Source organism: Ambystoma mexicanum, chromosome 5q (assembly GCF_040938575.1).
Source record: "Ambystoma mexicanum isolate Mex_15411 chromosome 5q, UKY_AmexF1_1, whole genome shotgun sequence".
NCBI classification, from domain to species: domain Eukaryota; kingdom Metazoa; phylum Chordata; class Amphibia; order Caudata; family Ambystomatidae; genus Ambystoma; species Ambystoma mexicanum.
In genome coordinates this window covers 81,405,364-81,432,404 of record NC_090933.1, presented here as the reverse complement: position 1 = coordinate 81,432,404, position 27,041 = coordinate 81,405,364, and the positions used below count along the sequence as shown (strand labels likewise).

Genomic DNA, 27,041 nt, shown 5'->3' with positions numbered 1-27,041 from the left:
CCCAAAGTGTAGTGTACCATTTTCAATTTTTTTCTTTGTTTACCAAACTTCCCATGGCGCAGATGGGGACATTAGTGTGCTAATCTGTCCCCAGGGTGCCCAAACCTTACTGCCCCACCCACTGGGGGTCCTGTTCCACATTTTTTGGTGGCCCTCTCCCCCTACCCCAAATGGAGGAGGGGCACCTCATGCAGCCGTTCGACGGAGCCCCAGGGAGGCCTGCATGAGGTGCCCCCTCCATCCGGAGCAACAGAGCTCTGGATGGAGGGGCAGCAAGCAAGAGTCCTGATTAGTCCATTGAGGGATGTACCTGTGCTTTTTCTAAAACCTAATTTTCATTTAGAAATCTGTTTAGCCTTGTTCAACCATTGCTCCAGCTCCTTCAATATCAAGGCTGAAAACACTTTACTAAAAGCGTCCAGTATAGCTATTGGACGATAGCTCGCAGGCGAAGTGCTGTCCAAATTCTTTTGATTTTTTTTTTTTTATAAAAGGGACCAGGTGGAGGCGAGGCTCGGAACTGCCACGATAGGCATGCCTTCCTAGGAGCTCCTGCCTGGCCCAACGTGCCAAAGACAATAACGCTGATCCCAGAGTCCGACTAATGGCGCAAGCGAGAGACATCATGGGGGAAAGTCTGCTGCAGCGACCTAGCGAGCCGGACCCAGGTTGGCAGCCGGATCGCCGAGTTCTGACCCATCTTCTCGTCCAGGACCCACCCGGTGACAAGATGGCGGCCGGGACCCCAATCTACGAGGAGTGGCCGTGAGGGGGAGGTGCAGGCACGTTAGAGCAGCCAACACAAGCCGCCAAATGATTTTAGACTGCTTACCCGCACTGCCCCAAGCAATCAAGTCATCCTGCTAAAGCTCCGAGGCATGCTCCGGCGAAAGGCTTCACAATATCCTGCGGGGCTCCCTATCTGAGGTCCGGAGGAGCTCGGCGATGGGGCGGAGAGGGTTCCCAGCGTACGACGCTGCACATCATCGGCCGAGGCTCCGGCACTTCTCGCCCCTCCCCGGCTCTGACGCCGTACATCATCTCTGCTGACGTGGCTCTGGACGGTGCTAGCCGCACCACTTCACGATCACCGCGGCCGGGGGGCTGTGACTGGCACCTGTGACACAAGGTCGCCCTGCTCCTCCTCTCCTGCTGGTGTGGTCTGCTGGGGACCTGGAGGTGGAGGGGCGGCACTGCTGTAGTGTGGTGCTACCCAGACCTACGAAGCCTGGCTGCAATTGAGGGAGAGCCGAGATCTGGGGTGGTCTCCCACCCTCCGGACCTTGCGGCCGAGCGGATCGGTACGGCGCTTCCTCAACACTGGCGCAACATTACACAACCAGCCGGCCAATAGCACATCTGGCTTCACTGCGGTTTGGAGATCTCAGAGACAGCCCGGAACAACAGAAGGACAGCCTCATAGATCTTATCGCCCTGCTGGCACAAGGTGAGGATTCGGGGGCGGCGGGGCCCATCTGAGCTACGTGGGGCTCTCAACCCTCCTTACTAGTGTCAGCTTCCGCTCCCATATCCTGAGGGCTCCAAACAAGAAATCTCTCCCGAGCGCCCACGACTGGGTCCCTGAGCCGCCGCCCCTTGAAAACGGCACTGTCAGCACCAAACCACCAAAAGACTCTGAGTCTCAGACTAGCCAGCAAAAGATCCGTCAAGCGTCCTCGTACCCCTCCCCCCCTGCCACCCTTGCCTGAAACACCGCGGCGGGCCTGGCCTCTGACTCCCCCACCAAGCAGGGGATACAAGAACAACCAGCAGTGGAAACAGTGGAAAGCATCCAACAGTAGTAAAATGTCTAGGAGCGGGAAGGCGTCCAAGCAAATGGACATTGTGGCCTTAATGTCCAGTTCATCCACTGAAAGACCTAAAAAGGGGGATTTGCCCGAGGACTTCGCCAGTAACACCGCTTCCACCAACTCTGCAACAGCTTAGTCCTTCACAAATGGTCACCTAAGGTGATCTTCAAGACCTACTCACTGCACTAACTAAAGAAATCCAGAAGAGTACGGAAGAGGTAACGAAAAAAAATCAACTCTCTGGACAAAATAGTGGTGAAGGTGGAACGCCAAACAGCTGAACTCGAATCCGATGTATGTGTCCAAAGAATCGATACCAGATGCTGAACTGAGAGGTTATGTTTCGGATCTACTCAGGTTCATAATTACCCTCCCGGACGAATTGCCTCTGGAGCTGGATCGGGCGCACAGAACGTCTCCCAGACAGGCATCTACGCTCCCCCCGGATGTCCTGGTGAGAGTTCACTTCTTCCAAATTAAGGAGGAAATTATGCGGGAAGCGAGACAAATGCGCCAAATCACCTTTCAAGGGTCTACAATCTCGCTTTATCAAGATCTGGCGAACTATGCAAACATTCAGAGTGGCTGCGCGAAAGGAAGATCCCATATCACTGGGGGTTCCCGACCTCGGTCAGATTCACGTGGGAGGGTGTCCAGATACAAATTCATTCACCGAAAGAGGCAAATTCATGGGCATCAGGAGGATGGAAGGGGAATCGGAATCCGAAGAATCGATCCAGGCTCAGCACAGAAAGGCCTCAGAAGGACCCTGGTCGAGAGCCGGCCGAAGACTCAGACCTCGTGCCCCCCCCCCCAAGAAAGACCCCAATCCGGGATGATTAATCCTCAACATTATCAGAGAAAACAGGCTCTCGAAAACTCATGCAACGATTCTCGGCGACTTGCGGATGGAATAAACCAGTTCTCAAGGAGTCCTGAGCCTCATAGCGGGGAGGATCCTAAGTGAAAAATGCCTACGAATACCCTAGCAGTGCGGGTACATCACTCTAGTTCTATTTCACGTTTTGTTTGGTGGCCCAGTTGGCCATTCCTGGCAGTTTCCCAGTGGCAGTAGGATGTCGTTTTCCTACTAGTTCAATTCGGGAGGTGGGGTGGGGTTACTGAAAGACCAACATAAAGCTTGGGTGGCCGGAGCGCCTACGGTCCGACCCAGCGATCAACATCACAACACGTCTCAACAACAACATTGGCGAAGCATCACCAACGCAACAACCTTGCCTCAGTCCTGGAAATGCAGTTCCCATCAGTGGTTACAGGGCTAAATATAGCTGAAGCAGAAGGAAGAGATGATGGCTAACACAAGCGAGATAGTAATCCTTTCGTGGAATGTTCAAGGCCTGAATTCGCCAAGGAAGCGAAAATCAGTTGAGCACAGACTGGGGCAATTATCCGGAGACATTGTTTTTCTCCAAAAAACTCACCTGTTGCAAGAAGACGAACACCCGGTGAGGTTCAACAGATATAAAAAAGCGTACTTCGCCACAACCGGCAGAAGATAGAGGTGTGGCAATATTATTAAGTGACAGGATCCCTCTATCAAAAATCCAAAATAAAAAAGGACCCGGGTGGACGCTTCCTGCTATTGAAGGGGCTATTTGAGGAACTCCCCCATCACTATCGCCTCAATCTATGGACCCAACACGTCCCAAGCCAACTTTATTTCGGACCTAATGCCAACTATCCTGGCCTTCCAAGAAGGTCACTTGATCATGGGTGGGGACTTCCACTCGATGCCAAATCCCCACATCGACAAAACTCTACCACCCACAAATTCCGACTTCGTACAAGCACTATCTCCAGCCAAACTAGTCAGGGATACGGAATCCGTCGACACGTGGAGGCTTTTCAACGGGACCTCAAGAGACTATACCCATCATTCTTGTGTTCATAAAGGATTCTCAAGAATCGACCTCATACTTATCTCCGGGATCCTATACCCATGTTTAAATAAGATGGCAATCCACACCTGCATGATTTCTGATCACGCCCCAGTGTCCGCAAACCTGGTCATATCTGGTCAAGAGCACCCAGCTCAGAGACGTTGGAAACTGAATGACTCCCTCCTACTAGATGAGTGTATTAGAACGGAAGTCGAGGACACTATATCCAACTACTTCAAGGAGAACACAACAGAGACCTCCCCTATCAACATCATCTGGAATGCGATGAAAGCAGTCGTCGGAGGATCCCTGATCAGTGCGGGGGCTGAGCAGCGAAGAGTTTCGAACATTGCCGCAGCCAAACTGGAGGAAGGGGTGAACCAACTAAAGGATGAGCTGAAATTACGCAGCTCTAGGAGAACAGAGAGAGCTCTGAGGAAGGCTAAAACAGAGTTGGACATGCACTGCACCGATTGACTGCCAAATCCCTAGCCTTCCTCAAGGCAGTTCTATTATATAGTAAAGCGAGTAAATTATTATAAGTAATAAGTAAAAAAGTAGTAAGTAAAAAGTATTATATAGTAAAGGGAGTAAAGCGAACAAAGTGTTGACACAAAAACTGAAAAAGATCTGCAGCAGAAACGCCATCCTCAAACTGGTGGGGGCAGATGGGAAAATACTCTACTCCGAGGCAGATAAAATTAGCGAACTAATGAGGTATCACTCAGACATTATGACGGGGATACCTACAGTATTAGACAACCTGCCAGAGTATTTGCGTACTGTACCCACTCAGAATTCAATCCAGCTAGACCACCTAGAATCACCCATCACGGCCGACGAAATCACCAAAGCCATCGAATCTCTTAAATCCACCTCCCCTGGCCGAGAGTGCCTATCCGCAAACTTCTATAAGAAATATTCTAGAACCCTCGCACCCCAGATGGCGACCTTGTTCAATTCTTTTCTGTCCTCGGGCTCTGTCACCGGGTCGATGGCGGAGTCGCTAAAAGTCCTGCTGCACAAACCCGGGAAAGCCCCCAAACTGGCCAACTCCTACTGTCCGATTGCGCTTATGAATAATGATGGTAAGATTTTCGCTAAAGTCCTGCCGGGCAGGCTGGGTGCGGTCTTGCCAAACCTGATTGACAGCGATCAGACGGGTTTTGTACCGGGGAGGGGGACCCACGATAACATCCGGAGGACGATGGATAGTATGGCAGTGATATCTTTAGATGCTCATAAAGCCTTCGATTTGGTGGATTGGGGGTACCTTCGGGCGAACCTGAAACGCTTCGGCCCAAACTTTATCACATGGGTAATGGCCAATTACCAAATTCCCACCACACAATTGCGGGTTTTATGGCACTAGATCTGATGCAATACATATATCCAGGGGTACTATGCAGGGGTGCCCACTCTCACCCTTGATTTTCGCCTTATCCATGGAGCCTTTCGTAACCAAAATCAGACAGAGCACAAGGATAAGGGGAGGTCACCGTGGGAAATCACAAATATAAAATCGCACTATATGCAGATGACATATTAATAACAGTGTCAAACCTGGCGTCATCCCTGGGGGCCTTATGGGAGGAGATTGAAGAGTTCAGGGCCTTATCAGGGTTCAGAGTAAACCTAGACAAATCAGCCCTAGCTATCAATATCTCTAAGCAGGAAGGAACCAGCCTTATTCCCCTAATGCCGATCCCATGGGCGAAGGATGCAATCAAATACCTTGGGGTACATATCACCAAAGACCCGTCCCGCTTGTACTCAGCCAACTTCCCACAATTGCTTAAAGACCTTTAAAAATGATCTAAAGAGTTGGACATACCAAGAAATCTCTTGGTTTGGGTGGATCTCCGCCATAAAAATGAATCTTATCCCTAGATGGCTGTACTACTGCACAGCATTACCGACCCGCATCCCGGGCCCAGTCCTAGTGAATCTACAAAAGACAGTTGAGGAATTTTTCAGGGGGGGGGAGGAAACCCTGCATTGGCAAACGAATAATGACTCGGGGCAAAGCTCAGGGAGGGCTGGGTGTACCCGATGTGGCCAGATATGCCCTAGCGGCGCAGCTATCCCACGCTTTCTCCTGGGTGCAAGAAGCCGATACACCGAAATGGACACAGATCGAAGAGGCCTGGGGCCCGGGCACCCCCGCAGATCTCCCACATCTGCCAGATATAAAATCACAAGTAAGCAGGGGCCCCCTCTCTGCCACAATTACAATTGTTCAATGCTGGAAAGCGGCAGCCTGGAAATGGGGTATCCGGGGCGCTCGGGGGGCCCCTAACCCCCATCTGGAACAAACCCGTATTTTCACAAGGCAGTCCTCCCCTCAGCTTCCAGCCTTGGAGGGAGGGCGGTCTATTAAAAACAAGCGATTTCTTAGAAGAGGGAACTCGCATCTCTCTAATGAGATGGAAGTCAAAATTCGGGGTGGACGAGCGGGACAGATTCCACTATACCCAAATCTGGCATTGGCTGCCTCACAGGGCGGACCGGGAAAAATGCACTAGAGAGTTAACAGCGCTGGAAATCTCCCTCACAACCCCAACTAAAAGAAGCAAAACCTCCACTCTGTATCGTCTTCTAGATAGGGCCGACCACTCTAAAAAAGAAAGGTACATGCTTGAATGGGAGAAGGAATGGGGTCGGGAAATAGAGGTCGAAGAATGGGCGAAAATCTGGACCAGACTGCACAAGAGTTCACAATGCATCACAAACAGGGAGGGAGGCTACAAAGATATTACGTGACCCCAATCCAACGCAATAGGGCCAACCCGGATATCCCCGTAAACTGTTGGTGTAGTTGTCCCACCCCCGGCTCCCTTTTCCACATGGAATGGACCTGCCCGAAGGCAGAGGCATACTGGAGAGAGTTAATAAAACATATCAGGGAAATCACCATTTATGGACTACGCAGTTAAGTTCCCAGCGCTCACTAGAAGGTCACCACTCACCAGATGGCTCCAAAGTAGCCCACTCTATTAACCCTAGACTCAAGCCAAAGTAGTCCAGTGCATGGGGCCCCGCTTAGCTGCCACGAATGGGCAGGGACATGGACAACAGTGAGCAGGTCGCCATCTTACTCTCCCTTGAAATTCAACTGGATCTGTATTTTTGTGCTGAAGCGATTTTCAATCACTGCAATGTTGTTGATGTTGTGTCTATCTGTAAAACTCAATAAAATGTTATGAAAAAAAGGGACCAGGTAGGCATATGCTATGAGGCTGTGACGATGTACACCTCTATATCATCTATGAATAGGGCCTCCAAGATGTCTGCCCATAATTCTCGTTCACTCTTGATGGTAGAAGGCGCTAACATATCAGGACCTGGTGCTCTAGAATTTGTAGACATTGTGATTACCTCCAGTATGCTATCACTATCAAACGGTCCCTCCCATTTTTTTCATTGGGTTCCTTTAAATCAGGGGATTGCAGTATGTTATTAATCCTGGCAATGGCAGAGCAATAGAATTGTACCCAAGTTGCTTTGTCAATCACACCCTGTATTGCCTCTCTGCCCAGGTTTATAGACCCATTTAAAAGTTGCCAAAGTGTCTGTCTTGGGTAACCAGCTGGAATGTGTGTCGTTTAGCCCGGTTCCAGTATCTTTGGCAAATTAACCTCTTTTCTCTACCATACTTGAAATGGACCCTCCTTCCTTTTATAGGGTGGGCAGACTACATATAGAGGACAAAAGCAATTCAAATCACATGTCAATATATTGGAATGTTTGCAACCATTACGTAACCAATTTGAAATTATCTCTCCCATTCCCTCAAATAATTTCATGTTTGTATGGAATCTGGTTCCAATACATATTTAGAATTAGCAACTCAGGTTCCATCTTCGTCTTATCCATAACTACACTGACTGCAAGGATACTGGTTTTTAATAACCAGTTCAAGAGAATCACACTCCTCAGGTCTGTGCAGAGATGCATTACTAGTCTGATGGGGCTTTTTGCAGGGCTATAACTTAAAGTGGTTAGTATGGGGGTTAGGTTAAGGGTTACGGTTAGGGTTCAAGTAAGGATGTTGGTTAGAATTAGAGTAAAGGTTAGGGTGGTTGCGGAAGGGTTTGTGATGTTGCCGTTTGTTTGGGTAAGTGTTAAAGAAACGGGATAGGTAGGTTGGAGAGGGCTGGTTATGTTGGCGAAGTGTAGGGATTAGGATAAACCTAGGGGTAAGAGTGGGTTAAATGTTGGGGTAAATGTTACACAAACACCCAAAAATAATATGCACTATGCAACGACTGAAATACATTCATACGCCCCTAAAAATGCTCAGGTTCAGTAAAATCAACGTAAGGGAACCAAAACATGTTGAAGACCAGAAGCAACATATTGTTAATGTTGTGATTAACTTGGTCAGAAGTCCACAGAATATGTCAAGAGATGTTGTGTCTTAACTAAAAACCTTTGGGGCTCTTCTGATGGCACGCTAGAAAGGGTGTTCTTTAGGTGTTTGTGCGATTTATTTACTTTTCTACAAAAAAAGTGTTATTTAAAAGAAAACATACATTCTTTTTAATGTGTTGATTTTAATTGAGTCATGTTCTAAATAAAATCATCAAATATATTAAGTAACATTGGAAACAATTGTTTGAATTCTGGTTTTGAAGGAACCGACGCAGAAAATTAGACTATTGAGTCTGGTCCACCCCAATCATGGCACTTGCTGTCTCTTACCCCGCTCCCCCTGCGTACTTGCCCTCCAGGCTTCCAATAGCACTAACCAAGCCCATTGTGGCCCCTTCCCTACTTCATCCCTCCACCTCCCCTTACCTTTCACTTTGACCTGACCTGCCCCTCACCCACACCCCTGCACTTATTGTTTGCTGCACTTGCACGATTTTAAAGTTATAAGGCCTAGTAGGACCGTTTATTGTTGTTGATCTTCCTCTGCGCCCCCCCCCCCCACTTTACCCCTTAATCTTGAGGTGCCTGGAAACTCCTTCTGCTGTATAGGTGCCCTACAAATGTTCAATAAATAAAAATAAAGATTTTCCATAATAACTTACTAGTTAGTCTTAATTCTATTAAAGACACAGAGGCAAGCATTATGCTTCTCTTTATTTTAACATATGAAAGAAGCTCAGCAGCAAGTATTTTTGCGCACCTGACTACGATCACATGGTATGCATAATAGAGGTGCAGTAAAATACCAACAAAACCTCAAAGTACTCAAGTTCAGTTTGACACTGCCTCTGAAGGAAGGAAAACTCTATTTCCCATGAGGCACTCCATAATTCGCCCAAGGTCACCAACATGTGACACTAGTCCACCAATAGTCACACAGATGAGCCCATAAACAGTCTTGAACATGATGTACTTCGTCTTTCGAGGCTGCGAACTTATCTGCTCTTAAATCAGTAGAGCGAAACTGGCACAATCCATCTTGTGTAAAGGAGAAGTCGAGCCGGAGATCAGATGTTTGTCTGTAGGCGCTGCCATGGAAGAAACAAAATAATCATAGTTCCCCTAGCGGGGGTGGGAGAGAAATCAGTGTTATCTAAAGTTTACTCATAACATGAAAAACATTTTTCAACAATCCCTCCCGCAATGCAAATGATAATTCATCTCAAGCGTGGCATGCACCGTTATTTCTCTCGCCGACGGGATAATGCTCGCGTCCGTGTCTTTAATAGAATTAATGGAACACAATTGAGTAAGGTCATACGGGGTGCCTGACCAGTGTAAAAATACATTCAATTCTGAAAAACAATTCAAAAAGAAATTAAGAATGTATGCTACTCTTTCTTATTTAATATATAATATACATCTGTGGAGACATAGGATACTCAACATAGAACATGAATACAATACATGGCATGGTACATCAGTAGCATGACCCAAAAGTACATTTTGGGTATAGGTTTCCAGCAATTACACACCCCGTATTCCCTATTAGGGGTAAAGAATCAGAGTATTGAGAGTGTAATCAGAGTACATTAAAAAAACAAGTGTGTAGAAGCTGTACAATAGTGGAGTGTTTACAGCACAAGTAATCTGGGTCAACAAAACAGTGTTTCGGCCTAGAAGCTATCTTTGGGTAGCTGTAGGTGGAACGGCCTTCCTCAGGACGAGAAACATGGTACATGTGGGAGTGTCCTATGTATATCGAAATCAAGAGTCCAGTGTCAGAGCTACTGGTAGTCCTCGTCATCAGCGAGGTAAAAAGGGGCATTTGACATCTGTTATGCCGGGTCCGCCTGTAGTTTGGACAGCCATCCGGGACTGTCAAATTTGTCCAGGGGAGTCCGGTCAAGGGAGCTAGTTCACTAATGCGTGGTGATTAATCAGCAGTGCTTGAGCGTTCATCAGGGGCAGAACTCTGCCGTGCGGATGCCGATTTGAATGTGGTCCGCATTGGAAGAAAGTAGAGCGAAACTGTGGCACAATCCTTCTTTTGTAAAGGAGAATTTGAGTCGAGCCGGAGATCAGACGGGTTTGTCTGTAGGCGCTGCCATGGAAGAAACAAAATAATCATAATTACTTCATGCGTATGGAAACCCTAGTTCCACTAGCTGGGGTGGGAGAGAAATCTGTGTTATCTAAAGTTTAATCATAACATGAAAAAGCGTTTTTCAACAATCCCTCCCGCAATGCAAATGATGATTAATCTCAAGCGTGGCATGCGCGTTTTTTGTCTCACTGGGCGGGATAATGCTCGCCTCTGTGTCTTTAATAGAATTAAGACTTTCTAGTAAGTTATGGAAAATCTTTATTCTAAGTCCAGACCGGAGGCTCACATTAAGCTCGTTTAAAGCTTACTTACTGCTATCAAAGATGGCTGTTATACCGGTTTCGGGTAGAATTGCTTAAAAATCGACTCGACCTGTCCAATCGGCCATCCTCATGATGTCCTCCAAATGGACTCCAACTTGAAAGGCTTTTGGAGCCATGGCCCCTCTCACGAAGTGGGTAGTATCTATGCATGCTTGTGTCAATGTTGGGGCGGAAACTGCTTTGTGAGGCTTACGCAGTGCTATCAGTAATTGCCCATTTTGAGAGCTAAGAGGAGCTGTAGCCTCTTCATAGACTTTCAAAAATGTAACCAGGCAAAGCTTGGGTTGCTCTCTAAAGGCGAGGTAAGATATCACCCTCAAGTTACATTTAGTCCTCCTGTGTATGTGAAACACTATACCATCAGGGGAAAAGGTCCTGCCTACTAGGTCGAGAGCTCTGACGTCCGAAACTCTCCTGCATGAGACCAAGCAGAGCAGCGTAGTCAGCTTGCCGGAGAGAGCGGTACGTGATAACTCCTCATTAGGAGGCCATGAAAGAAAAAGATTGAGTACTTTATTGACGTCCCACAGCTTGTTATAGCGGGATGGAGGCAGTACTGTAAGCTTAACACCCTTGTGTAACCTGCAAACGAGGTGATGTTCACCCGCTGGGACTCCCTGAATGAGGTTGTGGCCGGCGGAAATTGTCGAACGATAAGCGTTGAATGTCCTGTAGGCAAGACCCCTCTCAACTAATTATGCTAGAAAGTTGAGTATCTCCTACAGGTGCCGAAACTGGAGGAAGCCTTTGATCTTGGCACCAGATCTTCCAGGCGTTCCGAGTACCGTTTGAGGGTAGCAGGGGCTCAGCTCTCCTCAATGAGGTTGACGGCCTTGAGTGACATACCTGGGACTCTCCACCTTGACCTGACATCCTCCAAGCTGGTAGGATCAGTGACCCGCTGAGTAGAAGGGGATGACGCTGACCTGACTGGTCTAGCAGGAGATCTGGAAAGTGGGGTAGAACCATTGGAGAGTCCGAGGAAAGTACCAGAAGAACTGGATACCAGGTCTGAGAGGTCCAGACCGGGGCTATGATGACCAACTCTGTTCTCTCATGACGGGCCTACGCCAGGGTCCTCGCTATCATGGTAATTGGGGGGGGGAAGGCATAGTGGATCCCCTCAGTCCATTGCTGCAGGAACGAGTGTCGTGGTCGCTGCTGGATCCAGTCTCCAGCTGTAAAACACTGGTATTTGTGTGTTGAGGTGGCAGGCAAAGAGGTCAAATTTGTTGGAGGCGAAGAAAGATATCTATGCTGAGCCTCCAGTCGCTGTAATCGATAGTGGTGGGAGTGCCAGTCTGCTACTAAGTTTGTGAGACCTGGAAGATGCTCCGCAGTTACGTAGATCTGGTACTCTAGACAAAAATGCCAAAAGTCTTTGGCTAACTCCGCCAGAGGCCAAGAGTTCGTGCCACTGAGATGATTGATGTATCTCACTGCGGAAATGTTGTCCATTTTTAGCAAGATACAACAACTCGCTCCGTTTCTGGCAAAGGAGGGCATCGCGAAAGAGCCCGCGAGGAGCTCTAGGCAGTTTATATGCATTTGTATTTTCTGGGGGGACCAAGTTCCCCCTGTGGCTATTGGACCACATCTCACTCCCCAACTGGAGCATCTGGCGTCTGATTCGATTATGATATCTGGGGTGGATACGAAAATGGCCCTGCCATTCCAGGCCTCCATGTGAGTGAACCACCAGTTGAGTTCCGTTCTCGCCTGTGGCGAGAGCATCAGACGCTGGGAGTTAGAGAGTCTTAGATGTTGGCCTTTCAGCCTCTGTCGTTCTCGGTAGTGAAGAGGACCAGGAAATATTGCCTGGATGGAAGAGGATAGGAGACCTATCACTCTCGCTACCTCTCGAAGAGATATGAAGTTCCTTTGCAGAAGTCTGCGAATCTCCCGTCGGGTGGAATGTATCTTGTCCGCCGGGAGACAGAGCTGAGAAGCCTGGGTGTCCACTACGAATCCCAGAAAGTTCCTGGATGGACAAAGGATCGATTTTTCCCAGTTTATAAGGAAACCTAGACTGTCTAGCAGGTCTATGGCTAGCCTGGTCTGCTCTTCCATTAGTTCCTGAGATTGAGCCATGAAGATAATGTCGTCCAGGTAGATTATAAGCCTGATGCCTTGCTCTCTCAGATGAGCCACTACGGGTCTCAGAAGCTTGGTAAAAGCCAAAGGTGCTGAAGAGAGCCCGAATGGTAAACTCCTGAACTCCCAGTCCCTATGTTTCTATGAAAACCTCTGATAACTTAAGTGGGCCTAATGTATGGGCACTGCGAGGTAAGCGTTTTTCAGGTCTAATCGCATAAGCCAATCCTTTCGTCTCAAGATGTCTCTGAGCATGTGGGTGCCTTCCATCTTTAAATGACGGTAGACAATAAAATCGTTGAGAGCCCTTAGATTTATCACTGGGCGTACTTTCTGTTTCCTGCGTAATAAAAATATGGGGCTGTAGAAACCGCTTTGGCTTGAGCAGGGGCGAATTGCCTGTTTCCGGTATAAGCTTTGTATTCCGCTGTCTAGAGCTACTTCGTCTGCTATGGACATCGCTATTGGGGCAGGGTGACAAGCTTGAAAGGGTTCTACAAAGAACTCTAGGCGCAGACCGTGAGCTGCGTCCCTGACCCAGGCATCCCCTGATAAGGAGACCCATGCATGCGCAAAGAGAGCTAGTCTCCCTCCTATGGGCGCTTGCGGCGCTGGAGCTGCTATAAATACACTGACCTGTGGATTGTTGCTGAGCTGGGTATCTGGCGGCTCTTCTCCAACCGCGACCCCTTCCTCGCCCCCTTGAAGGAAAGAAGGTGTCGGAGCGGTCTTGCCAGGCATGGTGTTTGTCCCTGGATTGTTGAGGGCTTCTATCGAAGGAGTAGTGGCCGGAAGAGCGACCTCGACCTTGTCCGGTCCTGGAGAACATTTTTGAAGAAAAAACTCTTTTGATGGAAGCTTGAGGCTTATCGAAGGCGGTAAAAGTACAGACGAATTTTGACATCTCCTTCAGAAAGGTATTGCCGAAAAGCAGACCTGGGGCTGCGGCACCTGACTCGGTGTCTGCTAGCTCACTCAGTTTAGCGTCAATCTTGAATAGGATGCCTTTTCGGCGCTCGGCCGATATGGCGCAGCTAGCGTTTCCCAGCAGACAAATTGCTTTTTAGGCCCAATCTGAGAGAATAACTGGGTCAATGGGGTCGCCTGTGTCGATGGCAGCTTCAGCTAGGTCCATCATTTTTTCCAGGGGACCAGTGACATCCAGGACTCTGTCCTGGCAGGACCTCCAGGCACGGTCAATGCCCTTTCTTTCATCTTTAACATTTTTGCCCAGGAAGGTGATCATTTTGGAGTTTAGCTCCGGAGTTATAGCTACCGTGTCTGGAATCTCAGGGCGAGGGCATTGTGCCTTGAGTCTGGCTCTAACCTCTTTATGCAGAGGCTTACGCAGCCTTGTTTTGATATATTCCATTGTTCCGGAGGATGGTTTCCAGTCGGTAGATCTGGGATGTACTAGATCTTCTGGCGCAAACATCCCTCTAGAAGGAGACTGTTCACCGGTTGACTTCTTGGGGATGAGGGCTGCCGCAATCCCCGAAGTTGAGTGTCATGACCCTATGGTCTGAACATCCTCATCTGAGGAAACGGGAGGCTGATCATCGATATCGTATACTCCTTCAAATTGTTCTTCGTCAGTGCCCTGTCTGTATCCCTCCGGGCTTGAGGGTCTTATACCCCTGTTGTCTTCCTCGGGGTAAGAGGGTCCATCGAGGGAAGGGGCTTCCTTCTTGTTCATGAAGGCCTTTTTCAGCCTGGAGACGGTGTCCGCGACGGCAGCAGTGGCAGGTTCTGGCTGGCTCAGGGGGGTGGTGGGGGGGGGGGTCAGAGTTTTTACTCAGATGAGCCTGAGTACATCCCCCCCCCCAGCTGAAAGGTACTTTCTTTTGTGTTCTTTTTCTCCCAGGCGGGGAGGTCTCTTGTAGGTGCTCCTCCATGCTGTCCAGGTGCTGCTGGATTGGTAGGAGCAACTCTCTCCACGGAGGATCCCAGTACCTTTTTAAGGCTGTTAGCCATTGCCACTTCATCTATAGGATAATCCTCATATTCAGACCCATTCTGGACTGTCTGAGGGGGGGTACTGCGCTGCCATAATTGTAAATATATATATATAGATAGAGGGAAGGCATCCAGTGGCCACAGAAGATAGTAGAGATAAAACATTTTTTTTAAAGTGTAATAAAGGTGCTATATATATATATATATATAGCACCTTTATTACACTTTAAAAAAAATGTTTTATCTCTACTATCTTCTGTGGCCACTGGATGCCTTCCCTCTAGCCCACTCTGACAGGTTTATATGGGACTGATCTTCAGTCGTCAGACCTTGTGTGTCTGACTGAAGATCTTCTTTCCTGTCTTACTTACTTTTTTTTTATGCTGTCAAAAGAAGGCAATTAAGTAGATTGATGTGGATTCTGACACTCGCGATTGCAAATCCGCAATAAAAAGAAACAGAAATGCGTTCGCGAGCGCCAGAAAACAGATAAAAGGACCAGAGCTTACTAAAGATCCCTCTAGAGGCTGCGGGCGGCGCCGCGGCCACAATGAAGATGAGGCTGCTTCCCCAAGCTTCTGGAGACTCACGCCAGGCTGGGGAAGTAAGTAAAATGTTACGCAAGGGTCCGCTGAGTCGGCCCTCTTTTATGCAGAAAGCGAACGGTTTATCAGCGTTAGAAGAAACAAAACCGCTTTGGGATGTTACATTCTCCGACACCGGCAGGAAACAGCCGGCGTCGGAAACGTTGCACAAAATCTGACAGGGACGCGAAGGGCATAGCTCAGAAGAAACAGGCTTTAAAGCATAAAAAGGTAGCGCGAAGATCGTGACAAACAGATGCTATCTAGCTTATGAAAACATATAATTAACTATACAGAAGCAGAAACATGTAAAAAATTACGTTGTAAATGCAGTCTAGAACATGAATTTACTTTTCTCTTGCTCTGAGCAGCAAAGAAAGAGGAAGTTACATCATGTTCAAGACTGTTTAAGGACATCTGTGTGACTATTGGTGGACTAGTGTCACATGTTGGTGACCTTGGGTGAATTATGGAGTGCCTCATGGGAAATGGAGTTTTACTTCCTTCAGAGGCAGGGTTAAACTGAACTTTAGTACTTTGAGTGAGGTTTTGTTGGTATTTTACTGCACCTCTATTATGCATACCATGTGCTCGCAGTCGGGTGCACAAAAATACTTGCTGCTGAGCTGCTTTCATATGTTAAAATAAAGAAAGAGAAGCATAATGTTACCCTCCGGTCTTTACATAGAATTAATAAACACCTACAGGTATAGGAGGACTGCCTGGGGATCAAATTCTTGTTTGCGATAAATGCAGTAGTCCCGAGTTAGTGCACCACAGGCTTTATAAACAAAAAAAAGAATAATTCAAGGGCCTCCTTTTGTGAAATAGTAAATTTTTCCTGGGCACGTTTTTATATGGAACCAAAGAAATCAACCTGTAAAAATGCCAGCCCAGTCTACATGAATTCATTATGGCGCTTGGAAACTAACTAGTATGGCACTTCATAAATGCTTGATGGGAAGTCTTTTTGCTTGAGCCCACTAACCTCCAGAGATTGGGCTTATATGTGGGTGTTTTGCTTGTTCCTTCATAAGGGAGGGATTTCATCTGTTTGGGTTATCCATTTAATGTGTTCTTTGTTAAACATGAAAAACTGATAGAGTAAATCTATTAAGAAAGCATCTTAAACATTGTCCTCTTCAGTTTAACGTATTACTTTAATTAAACCCTTATCAAAGTTTTCTTGGTTTCCCATGAAGAAGAAATCTGGCAGGAGGATAAACATAAGTAAGGTCATTTGTTTACAAAAGGCTTAGAAAAACACCTGAACTGTATTTTGCACTGCAATGCACATTTGTGACCTCAACCTTTCTGCTTACAGTGTGGGCTCTGAAGAAACTGGTTGTTCGCTTTGGAGTGTTGAATTTTTTGGAAAAACGCTTTGGCCCGTGGTGGGAAGTTGTTGTAGACTTTGTCAAGGAACGACAGGAGGCGCTGGCACCACGACCGATCAAAGGACTTGGAAGATTCCTCCTCAAAGCAGATAGCAAGGTATTTCTGTTTTTGATAGTAGTCCCACCATCTGCTGTTTCCACAGTCTTGACTGTCTATTTCCTTTGCTTCAACTTTCTCTTCCCCCTTCTATTTCTTCACACTAACAAGAGCATAATTATAAGGAAGGGAGCACCTGTCCATCATGCCTCAGGTGCTCTCGAAAGCCTAAAGAATTCTCGAATGTAGGTGTTGTGCTGCTCCAGTTCGTTGATTGTTTGTTGTTTTTGAAAACGTTCAGCATTACTAACTCGCTCTGTGGCTATTTGTTGTCAACTGATTGCTGCCGTATAGCTATGATTCTGAGTTCCTAAAACATGCTAGAGTCCATGTCCGCTACGCCGTCCTAGCTGATGTAATCTGTCATGCACGTTTGCATTCATGTTTTTTGTCAATTCAGTCTCTATAAAACCAGTTTTCTCTTTTCAACTAATAGGTGTGAAGTCATGTTTGACCGATACTTCCCGTGTATTATCCATTGTGGCATCTTAAGTTTAAACAATATAAGCACCTGCCATGACTTTCCCTCTTGTCGGATATCCTCCCTGCCCCACCTTCTCTCACATTAGGTGACATACATTTTTGTTCTCAGGGGTGTACTCCACTCCCACTAGAAGACTTAAAATACAATGTGCACAAGTTAATGTTCTCCCTTGTATAGATCATTTGTTCTTTAAAAAGTAAACAAAGTATTTAACAAACAATACAGGGCATAAATAGCCTGATTTGGTACAGTCGTAAAAATCCATTATGAATTTCCCTACTCATTTTACAAGGACAAAAACGTGTAGTGTATCCAGGCACACAGATGTTATTTTCCCCACTCTTATATTTAAAGAATTGATTTTAAATCTTACCATCACGTCGTTTGACAAGAATCTTCATTCACCACAATGCTTCAGACACAGGAATTGTATTCATTGCTTGATGGCATCACAGAAAGGAGCATTGTGAACTGTAACCCTCCATCCCCCTCACTCCGATGATGTCATATGAAGCAATCCAACATCACCTTTGAGCCGGATAATCGCAATGGTACAATATTTGTAAGATAAGTTAAATAACAAAAGGTTATTGAAGGAGGTTTACGGTTGTAATATTTACTAACCAAATATTACCAAGGTGCTCCATTGACGTGCCAGAGATACACCCATTGTTTGCTAGGGCCATACCCGGCCGCACCATCATACAATGGGGGAACTGCCATCATTTGGGAGTTAAGTCTGATGAAGACTATTGTTGTAATGTTATGCCCGGTAAAGCCCCATATATTTTAAAAATGCTTTCAAACTGTTCAATTATAATATAGCATAACCCCTGTGTTTGCGGGCGGGCAGGGCCGGTATCGGTCCGCCATCCCAAGCCAAAAGTGATGGCCTCTGTGAGTGCTCATAACTGTTACTGGCTCTGTCCTGCTCCGATCACAGGTGTTACTGCTGTTAGCACTTTGGGGCGCTAATCACGGTTTACATTTTTTGTGTGTGAAATGTGCTCTACATGTATTGCGTGTACCCAATTTCCGGAAAATAAACTAACAAAGATGGCTGCCACAAAAAAATATTATGGGGAGTAACTCCAATTACTATTTCCATGTCATTTATGACTGAATCTGAGAGGGGCGGCGTGCAAAAAGACCAGGTGGAGATTGCGCTCATTTAAGTGGGAGCTGGGGTAGAGAGGTGGTCGGCGCGCATATTGTGGCCGAAGTGGGTTGGTGAGCAGTAGGGGAGAAAGTGGTGGGGTGGCATCAGTTGAAAAAGAATGTCTGAAGACCGAGGGAGTCACACAGGTGGCCCTGATAGATTATACCCATGTTTCCAGCTACCAGACTGATAAATCTTTCTCCCAAATGCTAATTAATGATACACAGACAATTTCATTAAATCAAGATCATCATTGCATGTACTGCACATGAATCCATCTTTTCAAAAGTACAAATCAAAATGGTATTTATTGTGCATGTTTATTGCACACAAGTCATTCTCTGTTAACACTCTGGTATATTTAATTTACATTATTTTATGCCTATTCACTTGTGAAAATCGGAAATTGACTGTCATACTACACTAAAGGTGTCACATTTCTTGTACAATCTATTCTGGCTAGTGGTTATCTAAAGACCAATTGACCTAAGTGATCAGGTTGGGAGAGGCCTTGATAGCTTCTCATTTTTAATAATCTAATATATTTAGCACGGCACACAGTCAATTATATTTGCATCAGATGCCTGTTTACCTTTTTGGCCTAATCAAAAGTGAACGTGTGCTTGTTATCCTTTGCAGTTGTATAAATGTTGAAATATCATGTTCAGATATCATGCCCTAGCGTGATGAGACTCCTCAAGTTTGCAATTCAAACAAGTGCCTAGCTTCTATTTGTTAACCACTGCATTCTCTCTACTCACAGGTCTACGTGAACTAGATAAAATGTAACACTAAGCAAATACTTTGATATCTTTAGAATACCCAAAGCAGCCAGCAACAGGGAGAATAGTCAACACACTCCTGGTGCCTCAGTGGCCACATTGGGTGGTTGATACCAAGTCTTCCTTGTTGCATCACTATTAAGTTTAAGTAACTGCTTTATGGACAAGAAATAAACTATAGCCTGTTACATTTCATTTTTTTTCTTCTTTTTTTCCTGCATATTTGAATCTGTCACTTTTACTAATACGAAAACAGGTTGCGGGGCTGCCATCTTGTGCTAATCTTATCCGTTGCTGTATCGCCCTAAGTTCAAGTGCCCTCGCATCAAGAATACAGATTGCCCGCCCCTCAAACGGACTTCACTAGACGCTTAGGCCCCATTTCACAACACCAATGCACGTCTCGTGTCAACCTTCTCTGTGCTCAAGCTATTGACGTGTCTCCATGGAAATGCCAGGATGCTTCTTTCCTCAACAAGTATAAACCAACCCTTTCTGAGCAGACATTGCTTTTTCAATCGTTTCACTGTATTTAGTTTTGATTGTCTGTGACTCGTTTCTGCTCTGTTCAGCTATCTTCCTAATACGAAGCCCCGCGAACAAGTACTTAAAGTAGCAAAACTGAGGTACTTTCATTTTATTTAAATATTTGTCATATAATGGCAACAATACAGCCCTACCACTACCAGCCTGAGTATCCCGAAGACGAACTAAGGGAATGAGAAAGAAGCGGAAACGATGGGGAACCGGACGATAGTTGGGGAAGATGAATCACCTGAGCATGAGCCTGACCCTAGACGTATGGAAGACGTTTCCACCTGGTGTACCTGCAGTCGTCGCAAGGTCATGCCAACCGAGATGGCGAACTGCTGCTGGCATGAAAACTCTTGATGCTCGGCCTACATATCCGAAGACACACCACTGCTATGCGTTACCAAGCTGCTTGACTACAGGGCAACCTGCTTCACAAGGTCTGTCTTGAGGATTATGATGGTGCTTATGCGCGAACTTAGCGCAACAGTTCGCCCTCGCAATATAAGCAACGAGTAAGTATACTCTAGATGTGATGTAATTTTGACCACTCAGAGGACTAACATTTCATGTTGTTCTCCTACATTGTCATAACTTCGATCGATCACTGACAAATGAATTTAGTATGTAAATTGAATAAATTTCTCTCGCTTATTGCACATCAGAGTGTTCATCGCATACGTGTCTTTCACGTTCAATAAAAAAACTATATTTCTCCATTGCCCAAAATATTCTGGCTTGTATGGGTGTTCACTTTTATAATATGCGCTCAAGGTGCCAAACACCATCTAAAACTCAAAGGGATCCTCCAGTCTCTATCAAGACCCTAGCCCAGAAATCAACATAGGTTTGTGTCCATTCAACAGTGTTCGGGGCCTTTTGCGCTCGCCTCATGCCCATCCATCACCCCTCCAGTATCAATGGCAGTTCATACCTATGACCGTACGCTCCCAAGAGGGCTGGGTGGGTAGGAACACTCAAGTAGCCAAACACCATGTGCACCTTAAAGGGATCTTGCGCACAGTGACCATTGTTCACATGGCCTCCCCAGACCCAGTATCTCCAGACTCCCCTATTCAAGTCCATCCATCGCCCTCCCTCCCCAGTATCGATGGCAGTTCACACCCAAGACCATGCGCTCGTAAGGCAGCTGGGTGGGTGTGGATGCTCAAGGTGTCCCATGCTGTTGAATCGCTAGCGTCTGTCTAGCATTGAAAATATACATTACGCATCATACAAATTTATGCAGACTCTTTGTTTTTGTGTTGGCAATAAAAGTCTGTGGGTTTTATTAAACATAATATTAATATAACCAAACCAGATTACTGTGTTTGTCACAAATCAACAGGTGTGCAGTGTTATCCTAGTTCTGAACTTTTTGGGCACTTGGACCGTGAAACAAGAACTGGCCCTCCTTGGCTCACCAACTGCCCCCATTGTGGGCTCTCAGATCCATGTGTTGGGGACCGACATCTTGTCTGGTGAGCACCCTTGCGCTTGCTGGCAGCTTCCTTCCAGGGCCATGCCGCCACACCTGTGTGGTTGATAGTATGTTTAAAATCCCTGTATGGAATAATTCCATCCCATTTACTGATAGGTGTGTTCCATTTTTGTGGAAATGCTCTGGGTCAGAATAGACTGCTCCCAACAGGATGTGATTGTGTTTTTAAATGGTAGTTTGCTTCTTAACCTGTCCACTTTCCTGTCCTACCCACTAAGGAATGTCCCACGATGCATGCTGATTTGAAGGGTTTCTCTTATCTGTTAAAAGATAGTCCTTATCCTAGCTCTGGTCTTATACATCGTGTGAAACAGTGTGATTTCCAACCTCCTATCTCGTTGACTACTTGCGTCCCCATGCCTCTACGCCATACTGATGTGGCTGCGACTATCCTCAAATAATGCATTCCATATTTTGTGATAGCTGTTATCCACATGGCCTGGTCAGACCCAGTGTCTCCTGACTCTCCTCTTCAAGACCTTGTACCTGCAAACAACATATGTTTTTGTCCCTTGACCAGTGTCCGGGACTTTTGCGCTCCTCCCTAGCATCAATGGCAGTTGGCGCCTATGAACAGGGTCGCACTGGACCATAAGTTTGTCGCGGGCACCAGTGAAAATGTGGCACACAGTTCGAAGTTGCTATTCATTCCTTTTCGGATAACGTTTTGAATATTACCCAAAGGTGAGTATTTAGATGAAAAGGTGATACAATTTGTGCTTTAAAAAATATATATATATATATTCAGCAACAGTGTTCACTACTACTATTGAAGTAACTCATCAAACTGGCCCACGTGGCCCAAAAAGTCAGCCACTTTCATTAAAAAAGCAACCCTACAGGCAGTATGAGCAGGCCTATGCCTGGGTGCTTGCAAGAGGGATGGGCGGGTGGGTATGGCAGATGTGAAACATTGGCATCGAGGCTGAGTGGGTGTCGACAAACACGTCACTTATTCACACCCACTTTTCTAAGCCTTTATAAACACCTTGACATTTACCAGGAGAGCATCTCTGAGATCTACAAGGTATATCTTCATCGAGCTATCTGTTCCCCGAATACCTGTTCCACGGCTACTTGTTCCCCTGCTTGCTGAATTGGCTAATTCGTTCAGCCAATTAAGGGTAGGTCACCTATTTGCTGATCTATGTTTATCGATCGCTGCTCTGAAAGTTTCTATCGATTTCCACCTAATGTACCCAGTATGCTAATATCATTATCGAATGTTTGATGTATTTTGATCTCAGTAAATGGCACATTGCAATAGAATGGAATGTTTCGTAGTTCATGTTTGCAAGCATGTTTTCTTTTAATGCTTGAAAGTTCATTCAATGGAGGAGTAATACACTACGATTTGCGGTATAACAATCAATTCTGTAAGAAAGTTATTGCTGTGTTAATTCGACTAGGTTACACAGGTTCTCTTTCTTTAAACCAAACTTTACAAAGCTATGTAATAGTTGCTTTATTCACATTCATACAGTAATAGTTGTAATAATTAATTTGATTTTTTTTTTTTTCTACAGATCAAACACACTTTTCAAGAATGCCTTCTTGTATCATTATTGGTTGACCTTCTGTGAGCCATGCCAAAACTCAGGGCACAGTCCTGCATATATTCTCGAAGGATATTTATTTAATAAGAAGATGGATTACAAGTTGTGGTTTTCCAGTTGACAAGATTGAAAGTAGAGCCCAGGCTGTCTTGGTAGAGGTGAGGGCCAATCGATTCCACGTCTGCAGCCTGCACTTTACCGACGATATGTACAAACAATCAAAGTACACAAAAAAGGTTCGACCCAGAATTCACGTAAAATGCTTAAAAATGCAATTCCGACTCAATTTCGGCACATGCTGGCTCGGGTGAGTAGTGGATGATGAATTTGTTATGTATGTTGTTATGTAGGACAATGTCTGTATGAATATGTATTCTCTATGATCTCTCGTTTTATTTAAAGTAGTGTATTGGAAAGGTAACTTCATGAACGGTTTAGAGTTTTCAGTGTTTATTTCCATCAATGTTGTATTACTCAAGTTTCCATCGTTACCAGAATTGTAAAATGTTTCACTTTATCCCTGCTTTCGGGAGCCTCTAATAAATCAGGGAAATGTGACCCTCAGTATAAACTTCCATAGTACCCTTTAAAAGTCGCATAATGTTTTTGTAATGTATTGGTTGACATGTCCTTCTTTACGTAGAGCACACCGATGGAAGCACAGACCCTCACCAGTGGTAAACCACCAACACGTCTAGTATCCCAATAGTGAGCCCTACCGACTTGCACAAAGTGATAATTTAGAGCGTTGGATGTGGCCACATTTCTAATACTAAGTTACCTTTTCGATTGTACTATTTTCTGACAATGTATTGAAATGAAGGAGCAAGATTCTGCATCAATTTCTTTTCCATAGTCAACATCAACCTCAGTCACCTATCAAGTAATTATATTGTACTAGTCCTTTATATGCGAACAAACAATATGTGCACGTGTTATGCTTGGAATTTCAACATATTGAAAATTATTGTTTATAGTATTGGTTATTTACACAAAGTGGCATGTATGGGTGTCTCACTGTATGTACCAGCGTCTGCATCTCATTTTTTCAGTTTAATTTAGCTTTTTCATCCATATTAAAACAAATAGTATGTTATAGGGGTATCGACTACAATCACTTCCTCCTTTGCAACAGGTCCAGAGTATGAGGTACGCATAGTTTCCTGGCTAGAATGAAAGCAAATCCTACAAAGGATATACTTTGAGACTGAAATGCATGTAATCTTGCACTGTTTCAAACTTTTCTGATTTTAGTTCTAATGTTACACTTCGTCCCTAGTGCAGAATAGATTACAAAGGAAACGTCACAAAGCAAACTACTTGTGAAGGCGACATTATAATCACTTTGTTTTGCAGGGTGATCTCAGATCAAGTCCATGTGTCATCTTGGAAGGTTATCAGGTGAAATCTGATATGTATATTATGACCAAATCGTGTGCATTGTTTTTGAGGGTATGATCATATAAATGTTCTATTAGTGTTGCAGCAACAAACCTTATAGTATATGGTTTGTTATCATTTTAAGCTACTTTGTGTGAAGTGCTATGTGCGATGAAACCTTTTACATTTCAGTACGATTGGCATTACATTTTTTAATGATTATTCTCTCCAAAGAATGTAATCAAGATGTGTAATTAGAAGAGGCACATGGACCAGAGGTATACATAACCTAATATGAAATATAATTGGGCATCACATTGAATTGGGAATACGTTTTTATAATGTTGTAATGTTTTGAAGTCTGTCAAGTTTATTCTGTTAGTATATATGTACATATGTTTGTTTGAGCAGAAATTAAATTTGCATGATTTAAACCATATACAAACGCTCTTTTTCCAGCTTGATGATGCGGACGTCGAAGAGAAGCCCACGGTTTTCGAAGCGAATTAAGAAAACAAGGGTAAAGAACAAACCAGTTTGTTTTGGAGAAGTTTTTAAGCAGATGTTTTATTTATTTTATGTTTTTAGTTGGAAAATCGTATCTTCTGTATGTGTGCTATACATCGAGCATGTTTTTCTATAAATCTTTTAGCGGCCCAGAAGGAAGAGGAGTATAAAACTCAGACAACAGCTGAAACTAAAGATATTGCTTGCCAAACGGATTTCACAATGGAGCAACTACTATTTGAAGCGCAGCATGGGCCAGTCAATATTCAGACTCGTGAAGCATATGTCCAGTAGTCGGAAAATGAATGGAATCTCACCTGCGAACCATACAAAGTGACCATGGACCATTGCTACTTTGTGCAATCTCGCCCAGATGTAACTAAAGACTTTGAAGATGCATTGCAATTGCTCGCAGACACTTTGACACAATCGGCACCATCTAAACATTGGACACCCAACAAACATTCAGTTTGACCTGTTTACCCAATTCATGCAGAAATATCACGCCGGAACTAACAGAGTCTGTAGCTTCAACGCAATTGACTGAAGAATTTTCACAAGGTCTTGACTTCAGTTTGCCTAGTTTGGGGGAATTGTCCACGACCGTTGAGTCGCAAAACACAGTACTGCAGGATGTTTGGCTATTAATGGAGCAAAAATACATTCGAGGGGATTGGGTCCTCCGACGTATTCCATATCTATGACATATAATCACCACAGCTGTGCTGCTTCGGAAACTTTTTCCTGCGTCGATGACGTCGATGCGCCGTCGGCGAGGACCTCCTCCGACGTCATCCGATGTGATAAGTAGGACGCACAACGCCCGTAGCCTCAGTTCCGTTTTTTCCGCGAACGTGTTGCTTCGTGAATCTCGGTTAACGCCGCGACTCTTTGGAGTTCTGTTCTTCTCGGTTCTTCGAACCTGTTTGTTTTGTGAAAATCCTTCGTGTGAAGATGTCTTCTACTTCGTCTTCGACCCCGCGTCCGGGCTTCAAGAAGTGCGGGGAGTGTGGGTCCAAGATGTCGGTGACGGACTCGCACAACGCCTGCCTCTGGTGCCTCGGGGAGGCCCACGACACGGATGACTGTATCGACTGCCAGTCGCTCACGTCCAAAGCCTTACGCGAACGTAAGAAGAAGTTGTCGGTAGGTCGGGTGTCCAAGCCCCGGAAGTCGAGGTCTGAGGGGCTTTCAACGGATGATTCGAGGGGTGACTCTCCGCGTCATCGTCGGAAGCCTCGTGGGTCTCCTTCTAGGAGTCGGTCTCGCCACTCCTCAGCCTCTTCGGCATTCTCGGAAGCGCCGACACCGGTCGTCTTCCAGGTCCTCTTCGGAGGACTCTGCCCGGCACGTCGCTTACCCCACCAGCCATGCGACGCCGGAGGAATGGGCTTCCTTCGGGAAGAAAATGCTGGCGATTCTTGAGTCGCAGGGTACTAAGCCGTCCGCGCCCCCGAGTGGGGTCGGTCGTGAGAGGTCGAGAGACACCGCTCGCAAGAGTGGTCGGCACGAGTCACGGGAGAGGTCCTGTTCGGACAAGGAGACTCGTTCTCGACGTACCCGTTCCAGGTCCCGGTCCTCGACGCGTTCGAGACCGTGTGCACCTGTGAGGTCTTCGAGGAAGACATCGACGTCTGAGGCGTCGAGGGCGTCGACAGGCTTTCTCGAGGCTCCGAGGAAGTCGTCGAAGCCGTTGACGCTCAGGTCGTCGAAGGACCCGCTCGGGGCTCCGGCTTCGAGGGCTGTGTCGACGCCACCGATGCTGGCGGCGCTGCATCTGACGTCGACGCCGATTTCCTTGACGCCGATGCCTGTTCTGTCGACGCCGGCGCCGATTCGCTCGACGCCTTTCGTGTTGGAGGTACCCCGTGGCACGGGGGAACCCCCTAGGAAGGCTCTGGTTAAGAGCAAGCACTCTCGGGTGCCTTCTTTTCGCCACCTGGAATATATTTCAGAGGCGGATGAGGATTCTGATGGCCTGGTTCCTAGTCAGGTTCCAGATGAAATTGTCTCGGGCCATAGTCAGTTTGACGATTTGAGGCAGTCACTGCATGATGCCAGTGGACTGGACACCTCTCCGGAGGTGGAGTTTTGTAGGCCTGAGCCTGGCTCTCATGCCGATTCCTCGTACCGACGCCTTATGGCTAGGGTTTCTGAGTACTTGGGATGGTCTGCTCCCCCAGGGGAGTTTGTGCAGGATGATCTAACGGACATCCTTGATGTTGGTCCCCCAACTGACCCGGTACTGCCGTTCCATATGGCTTTACAGAGAAGGGTGGCGGCGGCTTGGACTGCTCCGGAGAGTCTCCCGGCGGTGGGCAGATCCTTGTCGCGAAAATACCGTCCAGCCAGTAGCGACCCCAGCTACTTGACCAGGCACCCCACTCCGGAGAGTTTGGTGGTGCAGGCGGCCACGGCCCCGGCAAAGCAGGCGTCGTACCCTACCATCCCTCCTGATAGGGACGACAAAAGTTTTGATGGCTGGGGGAAGAAAGTG

The 27,041-nt window shown here is 46.2% G+C and overlaps 1 protein-coding gene across 4 annotated transcripts in view; it reads left to right on the top strand.

Annotated features, from left to right (window-relative positions):
* Window positions 1–27,041, top strand: part of TMEM245 (transmembrane protein 245) — a 956,632-nt gene that overhangs the window by 250,623 nt on the left and 678,968 nt on the right. For all 4 annotated transcript variants that reach the window (XM_069620553.1, XM_069620551.1, XM_069620552.1 and 1 more), the window contains exon 6: window positions 16,475–16,644. In XM_069620553.1, coding sequence (XP_069476654.1) covers window positions 16,475–16,644 — 170 coding nt within the window. The remainder of the gene's footprint in view (window positions 1–16,474; window positions 16,645–27,041) is intronic.